Raw genomic sequence first — 17,657 nt, forward strand, 5'->3', positions numbered from 1 at the left:
AGCAGTGTTCTGATACTTGTTGACTCAACTTACGAAATATATTTTAGTTTTGGCTTGGTTTAGTTTAGAAAACTCAGGAGTTTGCCAAACGTTCATATTGATGATATATATATATATATATAACTTAAGTTATGCCATCATTTTACATCATTCATATCACAAGTAAAACTTATATCACATGTAAACTTATACAAAGGGGAGCAAAGCATGCTTCAATTGTTTATGCTGGGACTGTCTGAAGAGGCATCAGGCTCTGTATCACTAGTGTTTGACTTAATCAGATATGCGCGGGCCATCGCCAACATCAGCTCCACACCTTTCTTACACTGCCATGGATGACAAACAATCAGGTAGATAAAAAGTAACTCCTACATCCGAAGAAGCAACAAGCTGAGATAGAAAACCACAATTTAATTAAAGCTACTGACCTCATTAACTGCCCCTGTTCTTATCTTAGATTGCATTATACACCATTTCTTAAAATGTGCACCTGTGGAGAGCCAGAAGTCGTATCAATTTAAGAATAAACTGGAGCCAAGTATGTTACATGAAATTCAGAGGGACGGAGCTTAAATGCAATTACAGTAAAAAACTAAAGTACATAAAGATGCTAGAGATCTAGCAAGCGACACGGAGAGCAACCAAAAACAGATCTGCCTCTCTCATTTTCCAAGATGAGCAGAGTTCATTAGGATATTCTTATACCAAGGATATGGCCGTGAATAGGTTCAATTGCTGGTAACATCATTTAGAAAAAGAACACTCAAGGATATCAGAATCTTACCCACTTTTATATCGAGGGTGGAAGATGACTCAGAGTCTGTCTCAAGAGACCACCTGCCGTGGATCTGAGAAAGACCAGCGCACCTATGTCGTTAGTATCACGCAGGAAGTCATACTTTTTTAGAAATTAAGATTTGCTTTAATAATGAAGTTCCTTATTCATATACAAACAACGACTAGAGAAAACAGAGAATTTGATAGACAGCTACTTTCAGATAACATATGCACAATTATTTCCTCATATAGGATGAACTCAAACTACAGCATTAATTAAGGAATACATTTCTCATGAATAATCCTATGCTTTGACATTTCTGAAGTACTATATTTGCATTTATCTAACTTACTTTTCATAAAAAAAATAAACTACATTAATCAAAGATGATTTTAACTAATAGCTACAAGATACCTCAAAATAAGATCCGAAAGGAACATCATGGGCCTGTTGCACAGTCTCGAAAACCTAACACAAAATGATCAGATGTGAAACCTCTCGCAAAAACAGACTTTGATATTAGAACTTTCAAACAAAATCAACTAGTAAACACACTAAAAGTTTGTTCTCGGTGCAAACCAGTTTTTTTTTATCAGTAGAAAGAACAGCATGCTGCCACTCGGTCATGCCTGTGTCTGGAGGACACATAGGACTATTACAAAGTGATCTAAATGTTATCTCGCGGACCTGGCCATCATATTCTTCTGCAGCATGCCACTGGCCCAACTGATAAAAACAGTACATAAAATTGACAATGTGAGAATACAATGAGTATTGAGTATTAAATTCAAAAGTATGACAAACCCAGAAATCAGAATGAAATGTCACAAGCTAGATTAATACTTACATTAAGATTTGTGTCCTTTCTTTCTAGCCGATACTCATTGGTAAAATTTGAATTGTCACTCAATAATGCATTAAAGAACTGCTCAGCCGTGCAAGGAAAGGCATCCTGGGAGAAAGTTGAAAGACTCAGCTCAATATATTGAAATGCCCATAAATTCAAATTAAAAGGAGTAAAGGTTTCTACATACATGGTATACGTCAATGAGGACTTCTTCTTTGATAAAAGCTTGAGATTTTACAGCCTTGGGAACATTATCTAGAGGAATCTTTGTTTCTCTCCTAATCATTCTAGAGCTGCTATGTGCACGCAATGCAGATTGCGCTTTCTCCTATTTAAAAAGAACAGTCATCCACCATAAGCAACATAAAACAAAACCAACTTTCATCCAAAAAACGTAGGGGTGTGTAATATAACTGTCTCAGCATATTCACGTCGTTTTCTAACGATGCTTATGGAAGTTCAGTGATAAGCCTCCAAAGCTGACCTCATTATTAAGCATAACACTTTGATGACACAACCTCCTCCAAAATGTTTGCAACATAACAGTGTCCATGAGGCCACATGAAACCATAAAGGAATTGAAAACAAACCTTCTTTTCAGCTTCTAACATAGCTCGAAAGTTCTTTGCTGTGCGTTGTAAAGCTCTAACCGCGTGATTTCTGTTCCAAAACGATGCGAATTTATATCTGACTCTGCCTGTAAATTCGGCCAATGTAATGCCACAAGTTCAAAAAAACAAAATAAAAAATCCTTTCAAGACGATATAGATTCCAAAATCAACCACTTATATATAAATAAGAAACAAAGATCAATATCTCTATATTAAACATTCACCAAAAAACAGCCTCGATGACTAGAGAATCTTTTAACCGCAAAAGATTATGCTTCATGAAAAAGAATGCATAACAGGAAGCACACCTTTTTTTAATATACCTTTTAAATAAGGCATAAGCCTTCAGATCATATTTAGGTTTCCACGATCTTTTAGCATTCACATGAAGAACCTATTATATGTTGTTTACAATTCTTTTGTTTGACCATGCAGCACCAACATGTGATTGCATTCTTCCGCTCTTCTTATAACCTTCTCCTTTAAATTAATTTTATGTCACCCAAATTTAAAATGTAAATTCTTTTCCAGATTTCTATTGATATTGCTGATATATATATTACCACCGCCCCCACCCCCAACACACACCCACAATAGGATTCTCAGTAGAATTACAATTACCCTGTTGCGTGTCTAATGATTACTCTTAATCAGTTACATGTGTGTTGATACTGTGTCTTTAAATCTTGGAGAACACTAAAGACATTGGCAAAAATGCCCTTGTCTCCTGGGTTGGTGTCAGCTAAAGCACCGTAAGACGTAATTGTACTAGAGAAACAAGCTGTACAATGGTTTATTGACCAATTTCAAATGATAAGAATATATATAATAAAATACGTATATATGATAAATCTATAGAGAATAATTACCAACCATCTGGACTTCCCAATGGAGGTACACCATGGCCACCAGCACCCATACGAAGAATAATAGTAATAGCAGGATTAATGAAAGCATGCTGACTCCTCCTTACCTGCATGTAAATCATGTATTGATTTCTCAAGAATTTAGGCAACAACAGTTCCTTCTCCTTCATGTATCAGCAATATATGGAAAAGCAAATCATGTGTTAAATTATGAAGAAATTTGTAAAATAAAAAATTTATTTCTTTAGGTACCAAAAGTAAATCAGAAAAAGTTTCGCACCTCATCCACATCTTCAAATGGAATTATCACCTACAAAAATATAATCTCATCGTTGTAAAAGCCGATTTCTACCAGATATAAGAAGTTGGTCAATTCCCCAGTAGAAATTTAGAAGTGTAAATTAATCATCCATCTGATTGCATTATGAATAATAACATGAATAAACAAAAAGAATAATTAAGCATACCTTCATTTGCTTAGAAAATACATTAGAGTGGAAGCAAATATGCCATGAAGAGACATACATCCGTCCATGATAAAGGAATGATCTCTCAAGTGCACATGAATAACTATGTTCAACAACCTGAAACAAAACTGCAAATCATTAGACAAGTAGACAACCAACAAGGATAACCAAAAATACTGTACACAGGAAATGTTGAATCAATGCTAGAAGTTAATGATACTCGCCTCATCAGGAAGGAGATCGAAGATCATTTGCAGAGGCCCAGGTTTTTGATGAACCACTGTGGGGCCTTGACTCCTTCTTCGGGCATTGGCTCCAGCATTGCCATTCAAAATCCTTCCACCCATAAACCAGAAATAAGTAGAAGCCATGATACAAATATATCACCAAAAAGGAAAAGAAAAACAAAAAAGAGATATGCATGAGCATGAGTGACATGACAATGAATTAGTATTGTCAATATCGAAATGTCAGCCAGAAGTATATGAGACACAGAACATTTACAAAAAAAACAATTTCCATTTACCCATCCCAAGTCCCAACAGCTGGAGAGTGATCAAGATGGACTCCAGATCATACTTAGATTCTAGTGCAGGCATTAGCACAGCATACTATGTTCCTAATTAATGACTTCATGGCGGGATAAAAAGTGCTATTAGCAGTTACCGGAAGGGCAAAATGGGTAACAAAAGAGGGCTTGCACCAAACTTAATGTTTTGGAAGTGTGTGTGTGTGTGTGTGTTGGGGGAAGGGCAAAATGGGTAACAAAAGAGGGCTTGCACCAAACTTAATGTTTTGGAAGTGGATGTGTGTGTGTGTGTGTGTGTGTGTGTGTGTGTGTGGTGGGGGGGGGGGGTAAAACTTTTAGTGGATGGTCCCCTTTGATTTAAAATAATCAAAACTGCATTACTAAATTTCAAATTCTTGAAACAAATTTTAGCATCAAAATCCAATGTGAATGATTTATAGGGTGGATGGACATAGAGTAGCTAGTGCGAACCAAAGGGATTAAACTATTTAACAACCAATGACTAAGGGTTGGAGAGCTTAACTAATTAATAAATAACAATTAAGGATAAATCATTCCCTTACCTAGAAGAATTTAAAGGGAGCTTACTCGTTTTGATATGAAGACAAACCTGACAATATAAATGGATGCAGACATGTTCAGTGTAAGAAAGGGCAAAATGGAATTTCAAGATTTTAACAACAATTATCAAATTTACCTGCCCAGATGGGCTATCTAATGTATGCCACAATGCTCCAGTTTGACCCTCACCTTCAACAGGAACAGTCACAGAACCAAGAACTGTGCTTTTCCAGATTATGTCCCAGTCATATATAGTCACATTGACCTAAGTAAGTAAATGGAAAGATTCAATTCAGATCGACCAAACTGCATCAGATACATGCACACTGTATTTATTGAAAAAGAGCTCCCTATTATTGATGATTTCTTACAAGTTACAATTAGAAATAAAATGTAATGTTCCAAAATTTGCGAGAACTACACCTCAAATTTTACGTCTATAAATTGATAAAGACCTACAAATCAGTCAAAGAACTTCTTAATCTTATAAACACCAATCAGACAATTCATAAATGTAGTTAAAGATTAAAAAAAACATGAATCCTACATGTTAAATAAACGAGTCAGAAGTAGATGTAAAATAAATAAGGCCAACAAACAGTCTTGCGGGAAGTACAAATTCACACATGTAGAAACTCACAATACAGGATATGAATAATGTCCCATGCAGCAACTTATTCAATTAGTCATTGAAAAACAACCTCCGTATACCTGGACAGGCAGCTCATTAACGAAAAAATTGAACTCCTCTCCCCACATTGGATTTCTTGAACCAGGAACCATCGAACTGCATCAGCAGCAAAGAGTCAAAAAGAATGAAAAATAACAAATCATGAAGCAATGACGACCCACTTTCTCCAATTTTTAATGTTAAGATCAATCTGCAGAACGCCTAGGGGTACAGTGCAATAGGTCATGTGCATTCAGTTGGATTCGTGTGTTTGACATTTTGTACATTTGCCTTTTTCTTTGTCAAGGGAGTAAGTAGAAAACACAATGAATGCAAGTAAAAGATCAATAAGAGGAGTTAAAGAACTCTGTCACTTGTTAGCAAACAAAAAGGTTAAAAACTATATCAGAGAAAACAAACTCATACTATCAGTTTTGCTAATTTTTTCTTTTATCAAATTATCAGATTGGCATCCTGAGCTTCAAATGTATAAGATCTAACAACTTTAGATTCCATCACCTAAATCGCTTCTGTTCACCGCAGGTAATGATAGCATAAGGGTCTGATGTGCCATTCAAGTTTGCACCAATTAAATTCTTAGCCGCCAATAGTTCCAACTGAAATAAACAAAAGCTGAATACATTATTTCCAATGTAATTTACTCAATTAGTATGAACAAAAGGAAAGGCACAATAAGCTCAATATGCGTATTAAAGATCTTAAAACCAAGAAAACGGAGTTCACGCTGATCTGAGATCCGGACAAAAATGACATATATTTTAGAAGATAGGAAAAAACCTTGATTACATATGTTGAATTGCTTTGTGAATCCCCTTTGAAGTGGCCCATCTACAAAATAAGTGCACAACTGCATGTCAAACAAGGGGAAATTATTCCATGAAACAAATAACAAGTAGAAAAGAGTATTGAAGTCGACCAAAAATAAAATTGAACCTTGGTACAGTTAAGATACACAAAATGTGTAACATTTTTTATTTGATGAATGAGGAATGATAATAAACCAAAATATGAAAAGGTCTTGGTATTAAAAAAACCTACAAAAGGGCAAAGGTCAAATAAAAGTGAAAAGTGCCCAAGGAGAAAAGGAGATAGATTCTTTGCCCATCTCCTCCCAAGGTACTACAACGATGACTTGCCACATATATGTCTGTGTAAAGCATTAAATTAAACACGGAAACTTAACTGAGGCTATATGTTTGATCATGGCACTATCAAGTTGAACACTAATAAAGTAAAAATAGTTTCTTGAATACTAACAAATATTGCATCCCCTGAAATAGTAAACAAATTATACACCAAAATATGAAAAGGTCTTGGTATTAAAAAACCTATAAAAAGGCAAAGGTCAAATAAAAGTGAAAAGTGCCCCAAGGAGAAAAGGAGAGTGATCCTAATAGCCAAGGATACAATGTAACCAAATGATTTAGCCCGTCTCCGACTTGCCACATATGTCTGTGTAAAGCATTAAATTAAACACGATAACTTAACTGAGGCTATATGTTTGATCATGGCACTATCAAGTTGAACACTAACAAAGTAAAAATAGTTTCTTGACAAATTATACCTTGTCTTTGTCGTCGAGAAGATCACCACAAATATCAACAGAATTGTCACAACGATTACTGTTACCATCACCAGAAGAGAAAAACCAAATCATTGCAACCAAGAAAATAGCAGCAGCAATAGATATCATGATCTCCCACCACGATGGAAATAAAACGTTTAATATTATTTCAGTCATTTTAATTGATTGGAAATTTAGGGTTTTGTTTGAATTGTAATAGTTAGGAATGGTGATCATCATTTTATTTTCTGGAGAGAGAGAGAAAAATCAAAAAAAGAGATCAAGTCAAACAATGTGGTTTATTAAGTTAGGTGGAGAGACTTTGGAGGGAGATGGTGAGAAATTACTCGACATTTATAGCCTCTGTATTCCCATTTTTAACCCCCCTTGTTCACTTGTTCTTCTCAATGGGCAGAGACTGTTATTTTGGCCAAAAACGTCCTAAAAAAAATAAAGTGTGGGCTTTGGGCTAGATAAGGCTGAATCCAAAATTGGGTCCAATTGTTTCGAACATAGTCACATACTACGCCCCTACGCCACTTCAACTACGCGTAGTTTTGAAATCATCCAATTTATTACTTTTATCTTCAAAACCAAGGGACAATAATCTTTACCAAAATAACAACACCTATAAGCTTTGAGAAGTGATACTTAAATTTTTCATACTACAATGCAATTTACTAATTTTAAACCATTTAGAAATGGTGTACCAGCTGATTGAATATCATGCAAAATTATTACTTCCTCTAGTGAATACCAACTAAATTGGTTTGGCTTTGTAAAAAAAACGCAAATTAAAATATTTCCATACAACTTGTAAACATGACCAATCTTGTCTAGCAACTTCAAAATATTATAACGACTTTTTAGATGCTACAGTTCCACCCGAGTTTAGTCAAATGCAATACCGTTCACTTTGGCATCGCCAAAATGATGCTGACAATATCGATCTTTCAATTTTTTTCTTGTTCAATTTCAACCTCCTACAGGCTACAACACAACTTTAGTACATAGATTTACTTGACCCGGAGCTTATGCAAAAGATTTAACATGTTCGTGATAAACAAGACAACAAAGCAACTAACCAGTTACACATATTAAAAATATTTTTATTTTATTTTCGCTAATATATTAAAAATCCTTTAGAAAATCACATCCTTTGGAAGAAGTTGTCACCTTTCTTATGTCTTGTGGTATACATGCCTATAGATATACACAATAAAATCATGAAAAACAAACATAAATTCTTAGTGGGTGTTTGGATCTCATTTTTTCTCAAAAAAAAATCAAATTTTTGAAAAAATGTTTATTACAAAATAAATATATATTCTGTAACTATTATAAAGTAGTATTACAAAATAAATATATATTCTATAACTATTATAAAGTAGTCAACAATTAAAAAACTCATCGTTTGTTAGGAAGTAGTAAACAAATTCGCGTTCATTAAGACACATCAAGGCCGCAATATGTTTGAGATGCTTATGAAAACTATATTGCATTGTATAGTGACAATCTCGCATAATGGAAAGCGATTAACCGACAATAAGATTTCTTTATTAATAAAGACAGTACAACAAAAAATTTATTGTTAATAACCTAATAATTATAATGATATTTGCACCTCTCAAACTATTGTCTCTTATGCGGACATGTGTGATATATTTTTTTTCTCTCTCTCTATTACTTATCTTAACTATTGTTCTTTATTTAAATCTTAAAGCTTTTTGCTAGCTTATTTACCCATCTCTTCTCCCCCCCCCCCTTTTTTAGGTGTAATACATGTTTTAGATGAGGCAAATATTATATTTTAGATATAATTATACTTTGAAGAGTTATTTAAGGAAGCGTGCATCTTAATAATATATGTAAGTTTTTATAAGGAATAGGACTTTGGTTTAACTTTGAAAAAAATGTTATTGGTTTCAAATTGTTTGAATTATTAAATGATGATAAGTTTTCAGAAGTTGGGAGTGCATCACATTTTGAAAATTGAAGATTCGATAACAAGTATTGTTTTTCCGATTTTGTCGAAATTCGGGATGTGATAGTTTTGCTCGATATCAAATGCATTGCATTAACAACATAAGATAGTTAGATTATGATTATTTCTTTTATGATTTCATTTATTGTTTATTATTATTATTATTATGGTTTGAACATATATATATACAAGAATAGGCCACACTAAGATAGAAAATAAAGGCTTGAAAATTACTGGAAAAAAAAAAAATCGCTTCAATCACTAAAAAACTAGTTATCAGTATCCCTAAAACAATAATACAAGTTTCTTTTCTAACCCAACCCTAACTGATCCACTAACATGGGTATAAAGAACTTCCGATCGTTCATTCAAGATCAAGGGTTGTTGAAGCTAACAAATCTTACAAAATCTAGGGGAATGAGGGTTGGTATAGATGGAAACGCATGGATTCATCTTGTTCAAACAAAAACAAATATACCACTAACAAAACAAAAATACCACCAGCTACTAAGAACCCTAAAAAGCAAATCATTGTAGAACAATTATCACCAAGGCTTAAAGAGGTGATCGAGGCTGGTATTGAACCAATTGTGGTTTTCGATGGTTGTCAGACTCCAATGAAACTAACGCAGAGTACTAAACACGATCAGTACGCATTCGTCTACGAAGAAGCAAGAAGGTTCATAATTCACTATTGTAATCCTCCCATTCAGGTTTTACAAGATCCTTATGAATTCGATTTCCATATAGCACATATGGAATCAACAGGGGAGATAGACGCTATAATCAGATTTTCCATGAACTATGATATAAAAAGTGTGGTAAATGGAACATATACCATAAAACTATGATATATATTTCAACAACCATAAGACTATACCATAAAAGGTGAACGTGCATCATCATATTTGCCACATGGTTCTAAAACTAAAATAGAGTCATTGATAAAAAATTTGGCCAAATTTAGCCACAAAAAAGATAAATAATGTAATTGTTTTTTAGCATTTGACACGACTACTAGAGGAAACTTATAAAATTATAATGGATGAGGATGCTCTTATGTGAGCATAATGAAAATATGATTATAGTCATATCCTAGTATATAAACACACTAGCCTATCAAAAAAGATAAAAGAATTCCAAACAAACTAAATGAAAAAAAACATAGCGCACCTGAAAAGATGATTTTTTATTTTCGTAAGAAACCGATCGAATCAAATTTCTTTGTAAGTAGTCGAATTTTTAGAGAAGGAAATAAAATGTTTACTCGTAAAAGGTTTTTTTGGTTGGGTTTTTTATTTTTAAATAAAATGTTTACTCGTAAAAGCCTTTTTAATAAAGACAACAAGATTTCTTTATTACTAAAGACAATACAACAAAAATCTTATTGTTAATAATCTAATGATTATAATGATATTTGCACCTCTCAAACTATTGTCTCTTATGCTGACTTGTGTGATATATTTTTATTTCTCTCTTTCTATTACTTATCTTAACTATTATTATTTATTTAAATCTTATAGCTTTTTGCTTATTTACACATCTCGTATCTCTTTCTCCCACACAAACCTCTTTGTCTCTTAAAAAAGTTTATGTTACGCCCCAAATTTCGCCAAAATCGGAAAAACTATATTTGTGAAGCCAATTGTTGCATTTGGTTTGTATATATTGCGTTGTTTTATTTTTTAGGTGTAATACATGTTTTGGTTGAGGCAAATATTGTATTTTAAATGTAATTATATTTTGAAGAATTATTCAAGGAAGCGTGCATCTTAATCATATATGTAAGTTTTTATAAGAAAGAGGACTTTGGTTTAACTTAAAAAAAGTGTTATTGGTTTAAAATTGTTTGAATTATTAAATGATGATGGGTTTTTTGAAATTAAGAGTGCATCACATCTCGAAAATCGAAAAATCGAGAACAAGTATTGTTTTTCCAATTTTGTCGAAATTCGGAACGTGACAATTTTGCTCGATACCAAATAAATCGCATTAACAACCTAAGATAGTTAGATTATGATTATTTCTTTTGTGATTTCATTTATTGTTTACTACTATTATTATGGTTTCAATACAAATATATATCATTTTCCTAAATCCCCAACAAGTTACATCTGTAAAGCCCAACCTAATTACTCAAGGTTGCTCCATGCCTCCTTGCCTAAACCCCAACCCAATTTTACTCGTACGTGCTACATTTTTCTAACTAATAAAGCCTCCCCAAAAAACAAATCCAAGCCCAAACCAAGTTACACCGCAGTTATGTTGCAAAAAAACTCCAAGGAGCAGGTGATCAGGCTGCTTTGAAAATGTATAAATAGGAGACACGAGAGAGAGACAGCAGAAATCTAGGGCAAGCAAAAATTGAGTCCAACTCATTCCGCTGATCAATTTATCATATTGTTCAGGTAAAAATTTCATTAAATTCAGCTAAGATTTCGTAATTGTCGATATATTGAATTCTCCAAAGTTCCACATGTGTGATTGTATTTAGAAAAGTTTGTTAAGAAATGGGGAAACCCCTATTTATTGAGATATTAGAGAAACCTGCTACAAGTTGTATGATTGGAATATGTTGTGCAATATGGTTCTACATTCAAAAGAAAAACATTGGGTATGGGAATGTTGGGTTGAGTTATGAAACAGCCATTGAAGGGCATTATTGGAGAATAATTACCTCAGCGTTTTCGCACATAAGCGTGATTCATTTAGTGTTTAACATGAGTGCTCTATGGAGTCTTGGAGTTGTAGAGAAGTTGGGTCATATGGGACTTGGGCTACAATTCTATCTGCATTATACTATTCTATTGGTTGTTTTGTCTGGCGCCCTGGTTTTAGGGATTTACCATGTTTTGATCCAAAAGTTTAAGATTGAGTATTTTCGAAGAGTGACTGCTGTTGGATACTCGTGTGTTGTGTTTGGATGGATGACCATACTTGCAGTAAAGCAACCGTCTTCGAAGCTTGAACTCTTTGGGTTTCTTTCACTGCCTATAAGTTTTGCACCATTTGAGTCTCTTATATTTACTTCCATAATTGTTCCCCAGGCAAGTTTTATTGGTCATTTGTCGGGAATTATTGTTGGATACTCCATTGCTTGGGGTTTAATACATGGGATGAACAACTACTGGGCCCTTTCGATCCTTGGATGGATTGTGTTTGTGTTTATCTTCAGTTTGAAGCGTTCTGGTGCTTTTGATTTCGACTTTATTGAGATTGAGCCAGTTACAGAAGCTTCACTGCCATCAGTTGGTTTTCTTGCTTCAGGAAATGGCAGAACTTTGCAAATGAGTGCGCTACAGTTAGGAGGTGCTGAACTTGTTTGACTTGTCAAGGCGCATCTCAGTTATGGATGTGTCTGGGAGCCAATCTTAATGCTGTGTCATGATCATGTAATTTTGTCAAGCGAGCAGTTCCCGAGAGAATGTCTGTTTGATCCACTTCCATGTATTTAATGAAAATAGTCCAAATTTTTTCAATATGTTAATGCTATATACAAAATCTATTCAGCCGAAGTTTTAAGAATGTCCTTTAATGTCTCGTAGCTCTAGGCCATTTTCCAAATGACCATGTTAAAACGTGGCACAGTAGCTTAAATTAAGTTTGATTTCCGTTGGTGGCGAGAGGTGTTTAAGTTTAATTGTTTCATTACAACAGAAATGGTCTGAGATTTGATCTTTTACTATTTGTAACCAATGCTGAAGCAATAAGTCAGACTACTTGTTTTCTGCGCCTGGCTTCTCAGCGTGCCTTACCTGTTATACACAGGCAAGTGGCAAAAGTCTAAAAGAATTAACAGGTTGCTGCTCGATTCCATTCACGAAGAGTGAGTTTACAAAATCGAAATACATGGAAACATACACAATACAATATTAATAAATTATACAAAATTTGAAAGGCTAGTTTGTTCTGCCTCTAAGAAAGAAAACAAACACGGGATAGAAACCCATTTCCAGATAGACACAGAAATGAAGCAAAAGAAGGAAATATGCGCTCGGTTCGAGGGGTATTCATAATTAGTAGGATGTCTTCTTTCTGTTTAACTGGCCAAGTGACTTGGGGAACTATTGAACATGGTGTGCCACATATACGCCCTTGAAAGCACCATCTCGAGTTCTTGGTGTGTCCAGTTCTGAGTAGGAAGGTGCTGAAGGAACATTACCATGTCTTGAAAATCAAGGCTCTGGAGCTTATCTGACCACTGAACAGTGTATTATAGAAACTTGTTGTTAGTCTCTCATGTTTTCTAACTGAAGAGATCAGAGCAATAGAAGAGATGGAACTCACCGTCAAAAGAAAACTGGCAAAAATATAAACAAGAAAATCAGGCAAAGCATCTCCTTCCGCTAGATAAGTGTCCCACAGGCGTGCTACGAGATGGAAAGGGATCTACAAAATCAATAGGGATGATATTAGATCTTTCATCAATGAAAAACTAACAAGTTGGAGCCTATTATAGTACTCAAACCTTTTTAACATATGAAAAGGGGAAATGAAAGAAACTGCATTAGAAGACTTGTGTCTTTTAGAAAGCAAACCTCTCGTATGAGAAGGCAATTAAACCAACGGAAAGCAAATTGAAGAAAATCCAGCCCTTGTTCATCCATGTGTCTTGAAACAGGTTCTTTTATGTACACAAAAAGAGCAACATAACGAAAAATGAGCACCAAAATAACATACGAAACTGATGTAAAAGAAGCCGCGACAATTAAGATAAAAGATAATTACAAAAGAACTTATATGAGACAAAAAAAATAACCTATATGCCACAGTAGTGAGTGCAGAAGCAGATATGCAAGTTTTACAAAGAGATATTTAAAAACTGTAAGAGTTATAGGCACACATGCAGTGATTGCAGAGGCAAGTCTGACGTGTAACATATTTACCTGATTTGTTGGGCCACAACCACCCACTGGATTGAGTTGTTCACCATAAACACTTTTACTACCAGAAGAAGAGATTTTCTCCATCTTCATAAGTAAAAAAGTTAAATATTTTCCATTGTGAAATACAGAAACATCTATGCAATCCACCTTTGTGTTTTCAATATGAAGGTGGTAGAGTCTTGTCATTATGTCACTGAAGACACGTCATAATAAGCCCAAATTGCTCCATACGGATACCCTTCTTAAAGGAATAGTTCTTAAAGGGAAACACTACTCTCAGTTGGCAATTCAAATTTATTTTCCTTCCCTAATGAAGTAAAATGTTTTAGTACAATAGTACTTACTCTTTGTCCTTTTTGTTCAACATTAAGCCAAATTAATGGGATTCCTAGAGGCACAAAAATTAGCAAATCCATTGTTGACATGCAACTCTATTAACACTCTATCACATGTTGGCTAAATTTCCTTGTAAAAGCATAAGCAAAATAGAGGGACACAAGTACGAAGAGGAAGAAGAAGACATATACCATCTATCCGTCGAACTAACTCTTTCAGCTTAAATACAAGTCGCTGGATTCCAGGTTGAGCAAATGTATAATGATCTTGCATACCATCAAGTAACTTCGATAGACACCAATAGCAATCAGCTTCTACGTCAGAAATCTTTTGTCTCGATAGGTTCAAGATAGACCAATTCTCCATGTTCCCTTGTAAGTGTTCTGACAAAAAAACAATTAAAAATGGAGTGACAAGGTCATTTATTCCCTGAACATACCCACTCGCTGGATGTCGAATTGCCCTGAAAACAAACAGAAAGAGGCAGATTTTTGTGATTAGAATGGAGAGAAGACGAACTATTAATCTGTAACAGAAAGACTAGGTAAACACAAACGAAGAAATATCCCACTTGGAAATCACCAAACCCACTTCTTACAATCACACGGCCAATGTGTACATATGTATCCCAGCAATCAATGAGACCCCCATGGGAGATCTCCGATTCCACCCTAAGATTTATCAGAAATTGTCAAGACTCGACAAAGGGTTTCACACACCAAATATGTACATCTGAATGGAGTTCCAAGTCTTTTTCCTTGTGTATATTGCATCATACAAGTGAGTTTGAATGGAATAAAAGATTTTGGACGCACTATTCCTTAGCAATAAGTCCTTCAAGGAAAACAAGAAAGAAAGATTGAGATGGAGATGACTGGAATTAGATAATGGTGTGAAAATCCTTCCTTTTATAGAGGTAACAGTAACTGGAGATACAACCACCAGGGTTTTGTTTACAACTCTTCATGCTTGTGACACTTCAATCATACATTTGAACTGTATGGTTAATCTAAAATAATCCCAATGTTTGCAAGTCACCAGGACATTACTGTTTAGCAATACTCCTTTCTTACGTATCAGCAATTATTCTTTTAAATGCCTAAAGGTCTGCACAACAGTATACATTTATCCCATATAATCATGTAAAGGAACTCACCACGTATATAGAATTCGTTCCAAGGATTTCTGAACCTCCAATTGCTGAAAGAAAGTAACATCAGGTACAGTCCTAGGGCAATCAACAGCAATCTGAACAGCCAAAGCAAACATCACAGAACACCGCGGGTGTCAATCATCTCATCTTGAACAAAATGTGAAAATAAGTTACGCAATGTTAAACGACAGAGCACCTGGCGGAGCATGCTGATCTCATCATCAGAACGCTCAGTATCAGGTATTTCATAATATTGACCAACACAATCAAGGTACTCAAGCCGCTTCCTTGTCAGAACGCCCTCCCTTCTATCTGAATTAGGTGGTGCATATCCCTGTTGTCAGCTCATGTTTAATTTCAAAGAAGAAAAAATATGAAACAGTAATAAGATCAGCTACAGTAATATGCCAAAATAGGAATATTGATGAACATTTTTCCATACCATGTCCAATACTAGCCAATCAAACTTCCAAGTTTAATTTTTTCACTTCTAAATTACTTGACTTACCAAAAGAAGCCTCCATATAGTTGGTCGCATATATGGTGGTACACCACTCCACGCTAACTCACGCAGTGTCTCTACAAGTGGAAAGAAAAGCATCAAGGAAATTAAAAGAAAAGAAAACAAGTTGATAAACATTTTCGACTGAATGACTTTATGAAAATAGTATATGCAAATTGTCAAATCAATAAAACATGATAACAAAGGTACTAGTTACACCCTACAAAGACATTGTATCTCAAAAGTTACAGTTACATGTGATGTACTACAATAAAGAAAACCAATAACAGTTGGACTAGACACTGTTCTCCTACCAATTTTCCATATGGTTTGCTTGTATTATTCATGTCATAACATAAACACTGTTCTCCTACCAATTTCCCATATAATGGTTTGCTTGTATTATTCATGTCATAACATAGACACTGTTCTCTTACCAATTTCCCATATAAGAACTACAACATGGCAACTTCCTCAACAGGAGTGGGAATTGTTTGTACCTAAGTTAAACTTTCCCATACTTTGACATTAATGCTCAACAAAAAGGTTACAAGATAAATACATATAAAGAAAGTCTGAAGAATTTTCAGTATGAGATGTAACATAAACAAAAGGATTTCATACCTCATACCTAATCTCAGAGTTGTCCCAGACAGCTCCTTTGTAAACTTCATAACCCTTGCTGAATCTGTAGCTCTAGCACCAATTATTGTTTTCTGAGTCTCACATGAAGTACTCTCAATATTCGAAACTGATTGTTTTAACTTATTAGCTGTAACGTCTTTCATGCTTGTATTTTGAGTTTCTAACTGCACGAAAATTGTATCTTCTATTATGGAACACTTTAGGTAATTCTATGCAAAGAGTGAAATGACATAGTACTAGAAACAACTTTTTCTTAAAATACCTCCGAAGCCCTATCCATGAGTTCACTTGGTTCGATATCATTTTCTGAGTAACTTCTTTCAATATCTGGGGAATGTGTAGTTAAGTTAGAATCATTTGGTGTATCAGCTCTTCGCGTTAGCAAAACTTTTCCAGGAAAACTCCGACCCTGAAGCAACCTGAATGACAAGGAAAAACAAAAGTAAACTTCTAATGGTAAGCAACAGATAATTCTATAAAAAAAAAAAAAAAATCATTAAGATGCATCAAAACATTGGTATAAAAACAAAATGTCGATAATAATCCTATTACTGAAATCAATCTACCTTAAGGGGTAAGTTACTTAGCTCAAACACTCTATCTAGATTTTAGAATTTCTCATATGTAAGCAGTCTATACAGTTTAATTTCCTGAAACTTTATCTGATTTGAAAATGCATCAAAAAAAAACTATGGCTCATTTTACCAAAACAAAAGTGTAATTCGAAAGAAGCCCATCATTGCATATATGGCAATAACGCGAAAATAATGGAACTTTACAAGAACGAAGAGATCTAAAACTTGATATCCAAACAACCCTCTAACAGAAACGATGTAAGTTCCAATACACAGATCATAAGGTGCCAATCAGATCAACTGATTTAAGGTGAATTCTATCTCATGACAAATCTTTCTGCAATTAGAACTCGAAATTTGGTTCATTGTCATTGTGTTTATCATACATGTGACTCTGTAAGCAGTGAAAATGAATGAATTGTTATATTAAAGTGTGGAATGCGTACCCTTGAACGTTACGGAGAGTTTGGTTGAACCTGGAATCAAGATTAAAAGTGCCCTCCTTTTCTCTACTATTGCTGCTGCTGCTGCTGCTGCTGTTGTTGTTCTTCATGCTGAGATCTTCTTCTTCTTCACAACGACCATGCCTACTTCTTCGCTGGCCTTTTCCTTATTTTTTTATTTATTAAAGGTCCTAACTTGTTTGAAATTTTAAGTAAAGA

General features: G+C 34.5%; 3 protein-coding genes across 5 annotated transcripts; 1 reads left to right on the forward strand and 2 right to left on the reverse strand.

Moving 5' to 3' along the window:
• Window positions 1–93: 93 nt before the first annotated feature.
• LOC147473412 (C2 domain-containing protein / GRAM domain-containing protein) lies at window positions 94–7,311 on the reverse strand. Of its 3 annotated transcripts, none has more exons than XM_086587424.1 (18): window positions 6,915–7,311; window positions 6,128–6,178; window positions 5,849–5,946; window positions 5,371–5,446; window positions 4,796–4,924; window positions 4,662–4,708; window positions 3,794–3,905; window positions 3,570–3,686; window positions 3,383–3,412; window positions 3,110–3,209; window positions 2,216–2,322; window positions 1,813–1,953; window positions 1,626–1,730; window positions 1,358–1,504; window positions 1,193–1,246; window positions 785–848; window positions 429–490; window positions 94–326 (listed from the first exon to the last, which is right to left on the reverse strand). In XM_086587424.1, the coding sequence occupies exons 1-18, from the start codon at window positions 7,152–7,154 to the stop codon at window positions 213–215; spliced, it is 1,794 nt and encodes a 597-aa protein (XP_086443550.1). In that variant the 5' UTR covers window positions 7,155–7,311; the 3' UTR covers window positions 94–212. The 3 variants fall into 3 exon arrangements, with proteins under 3 accessions (XP_086443550.1, XP_086443549.1, XP_086443551.1); XM_086587423.1 differs by having other exon boundaries at window positions 3,110–3,266; window positions 6,915–7,264; XM_086587425.1 differs by having other exon boundaries at window positions 3,110–3,266; window positions 6,128–6,197; window positions 6,915–7,054.
• A 3,893-nt stretch (window positions 7,312–11,204) lies between these two features.
• On the forward strand, window positions 11,205–12,413 carry RBL13 (RHOMBOID-like protein 13). Its single transcript, XM_086587419.1, has one exon. It carries the CDS (start codon window positions 11,409–11,411, stop codon window positions 12,222–12,224), a length of 816 nt encoding a protein of 271 aa, XP_086443545.1. The 5' UTR covers window positions 11,205–11,408; the 3' UTR covers window positions 12,225–12,413.
• A 269-nt stretch (window positions 12,414–12,682) lies between these two features.
• Window positions 12,683–17,654, reverse strand: LOC147473414 (Ypt/Rab-GAP domain of gyp1p superfamily protein). The gene is made up of 10 exons (XM_086587418.1): window positions 17,442–17,654; window positions 16,683–16,839; window positions 16,407–16,584; window positions 15,782–15,852; window positions 15,470–15,607; window positions 15,277–15,368; window positions 14,312–14,583; window positions 13,437–13,522; window positions 13,186–13,287; window positions 12,683–13,099 (listed from the first exon to the last, which is right to left on the reverse strand). The coding sequence occupies exons 1-10, from the start codon at window positions 17,546–17,548 to the stop codon at window positions 12,938–12,940; spliced, it is 1,365 nt and encodes a 454-aa protein (XP_086443544.1). The 5' UTR covers window positions 17,549–17,654; the 3' UTR covers window positions 12,683–12,937.
• Between the last annotated feature and the right edge of the window lie 3 nt (window positions 17,655–17,657).

The sequence above is a fragment of the Coptis chinensis genome, unplaced genomic scaffold, assembly GCF_015680905.1.
Source record: "Coptis chinensis isolate HL-2020 unplaced genomic scaffold, ASM1568090v1 utg2560_pilon_pilon, whole genome shotgun sequence".
In the NCBI taxonomy this organism is placed as follows: domain Eukaryota; kingdom Viridiplantae; phylum Streptophyta; class Magnoliopsida; order Ranunculales; family Ranunculaceae; genus Coptis; species Coptis chinensis.

Bases quoted from the DNA above. Each gene is read 5' to 3' on its own strand.
- RBL13 (XM_086587419.1), top strand. From the start codon at position 11,409: ATGGGGAAACCCCTATTTATTGAGATATTAGAGAAACCTGCTACAAGT.
- LOC147473414 (XM_086587418.1), bottom strand. From the start codon at position 17,548: ATGAAGAACAACAACAGCAGCAGCAGCAGCAGCAGCAATAGTAGAGAA. The intron at 16,585-16,682 runs GTATTTTAAGAA...ATTTTCGTGCAG, and splicing joins TCATGGATAGGGCTTCGGAG to TTAGAAACTCAAAATACAAG. The intron at 15,608-15,781 runs GTAAGTCAAGTA...AGCTGACAACAG, and splicing joins CTATATGGAGGCTTCTTTTG to GGATATGCACCACCTAATTC.
- LOC147473412 (XM_086587423.1), bottom strand. From the start codon at position 7,154: ATGATGATCACCATTCCTAACTATTACAATTCAAACAAAACCCTAAAT. The intron at 5,947-6,127 runs GTTTTTTCCTAT...TGTTTATTTCAG, and splicing joins ATTCAACATATGTAATCAAG to TTGGAACTATTGGCGGCTAA. The intron at 1,954-2,215 runs GTTTGTTTTCAA...CTTTTTAAATAG, and splicing joins TGTTAGAAGCTGAAAAGAAG to GAGAAAGCGCAATCTGCATT.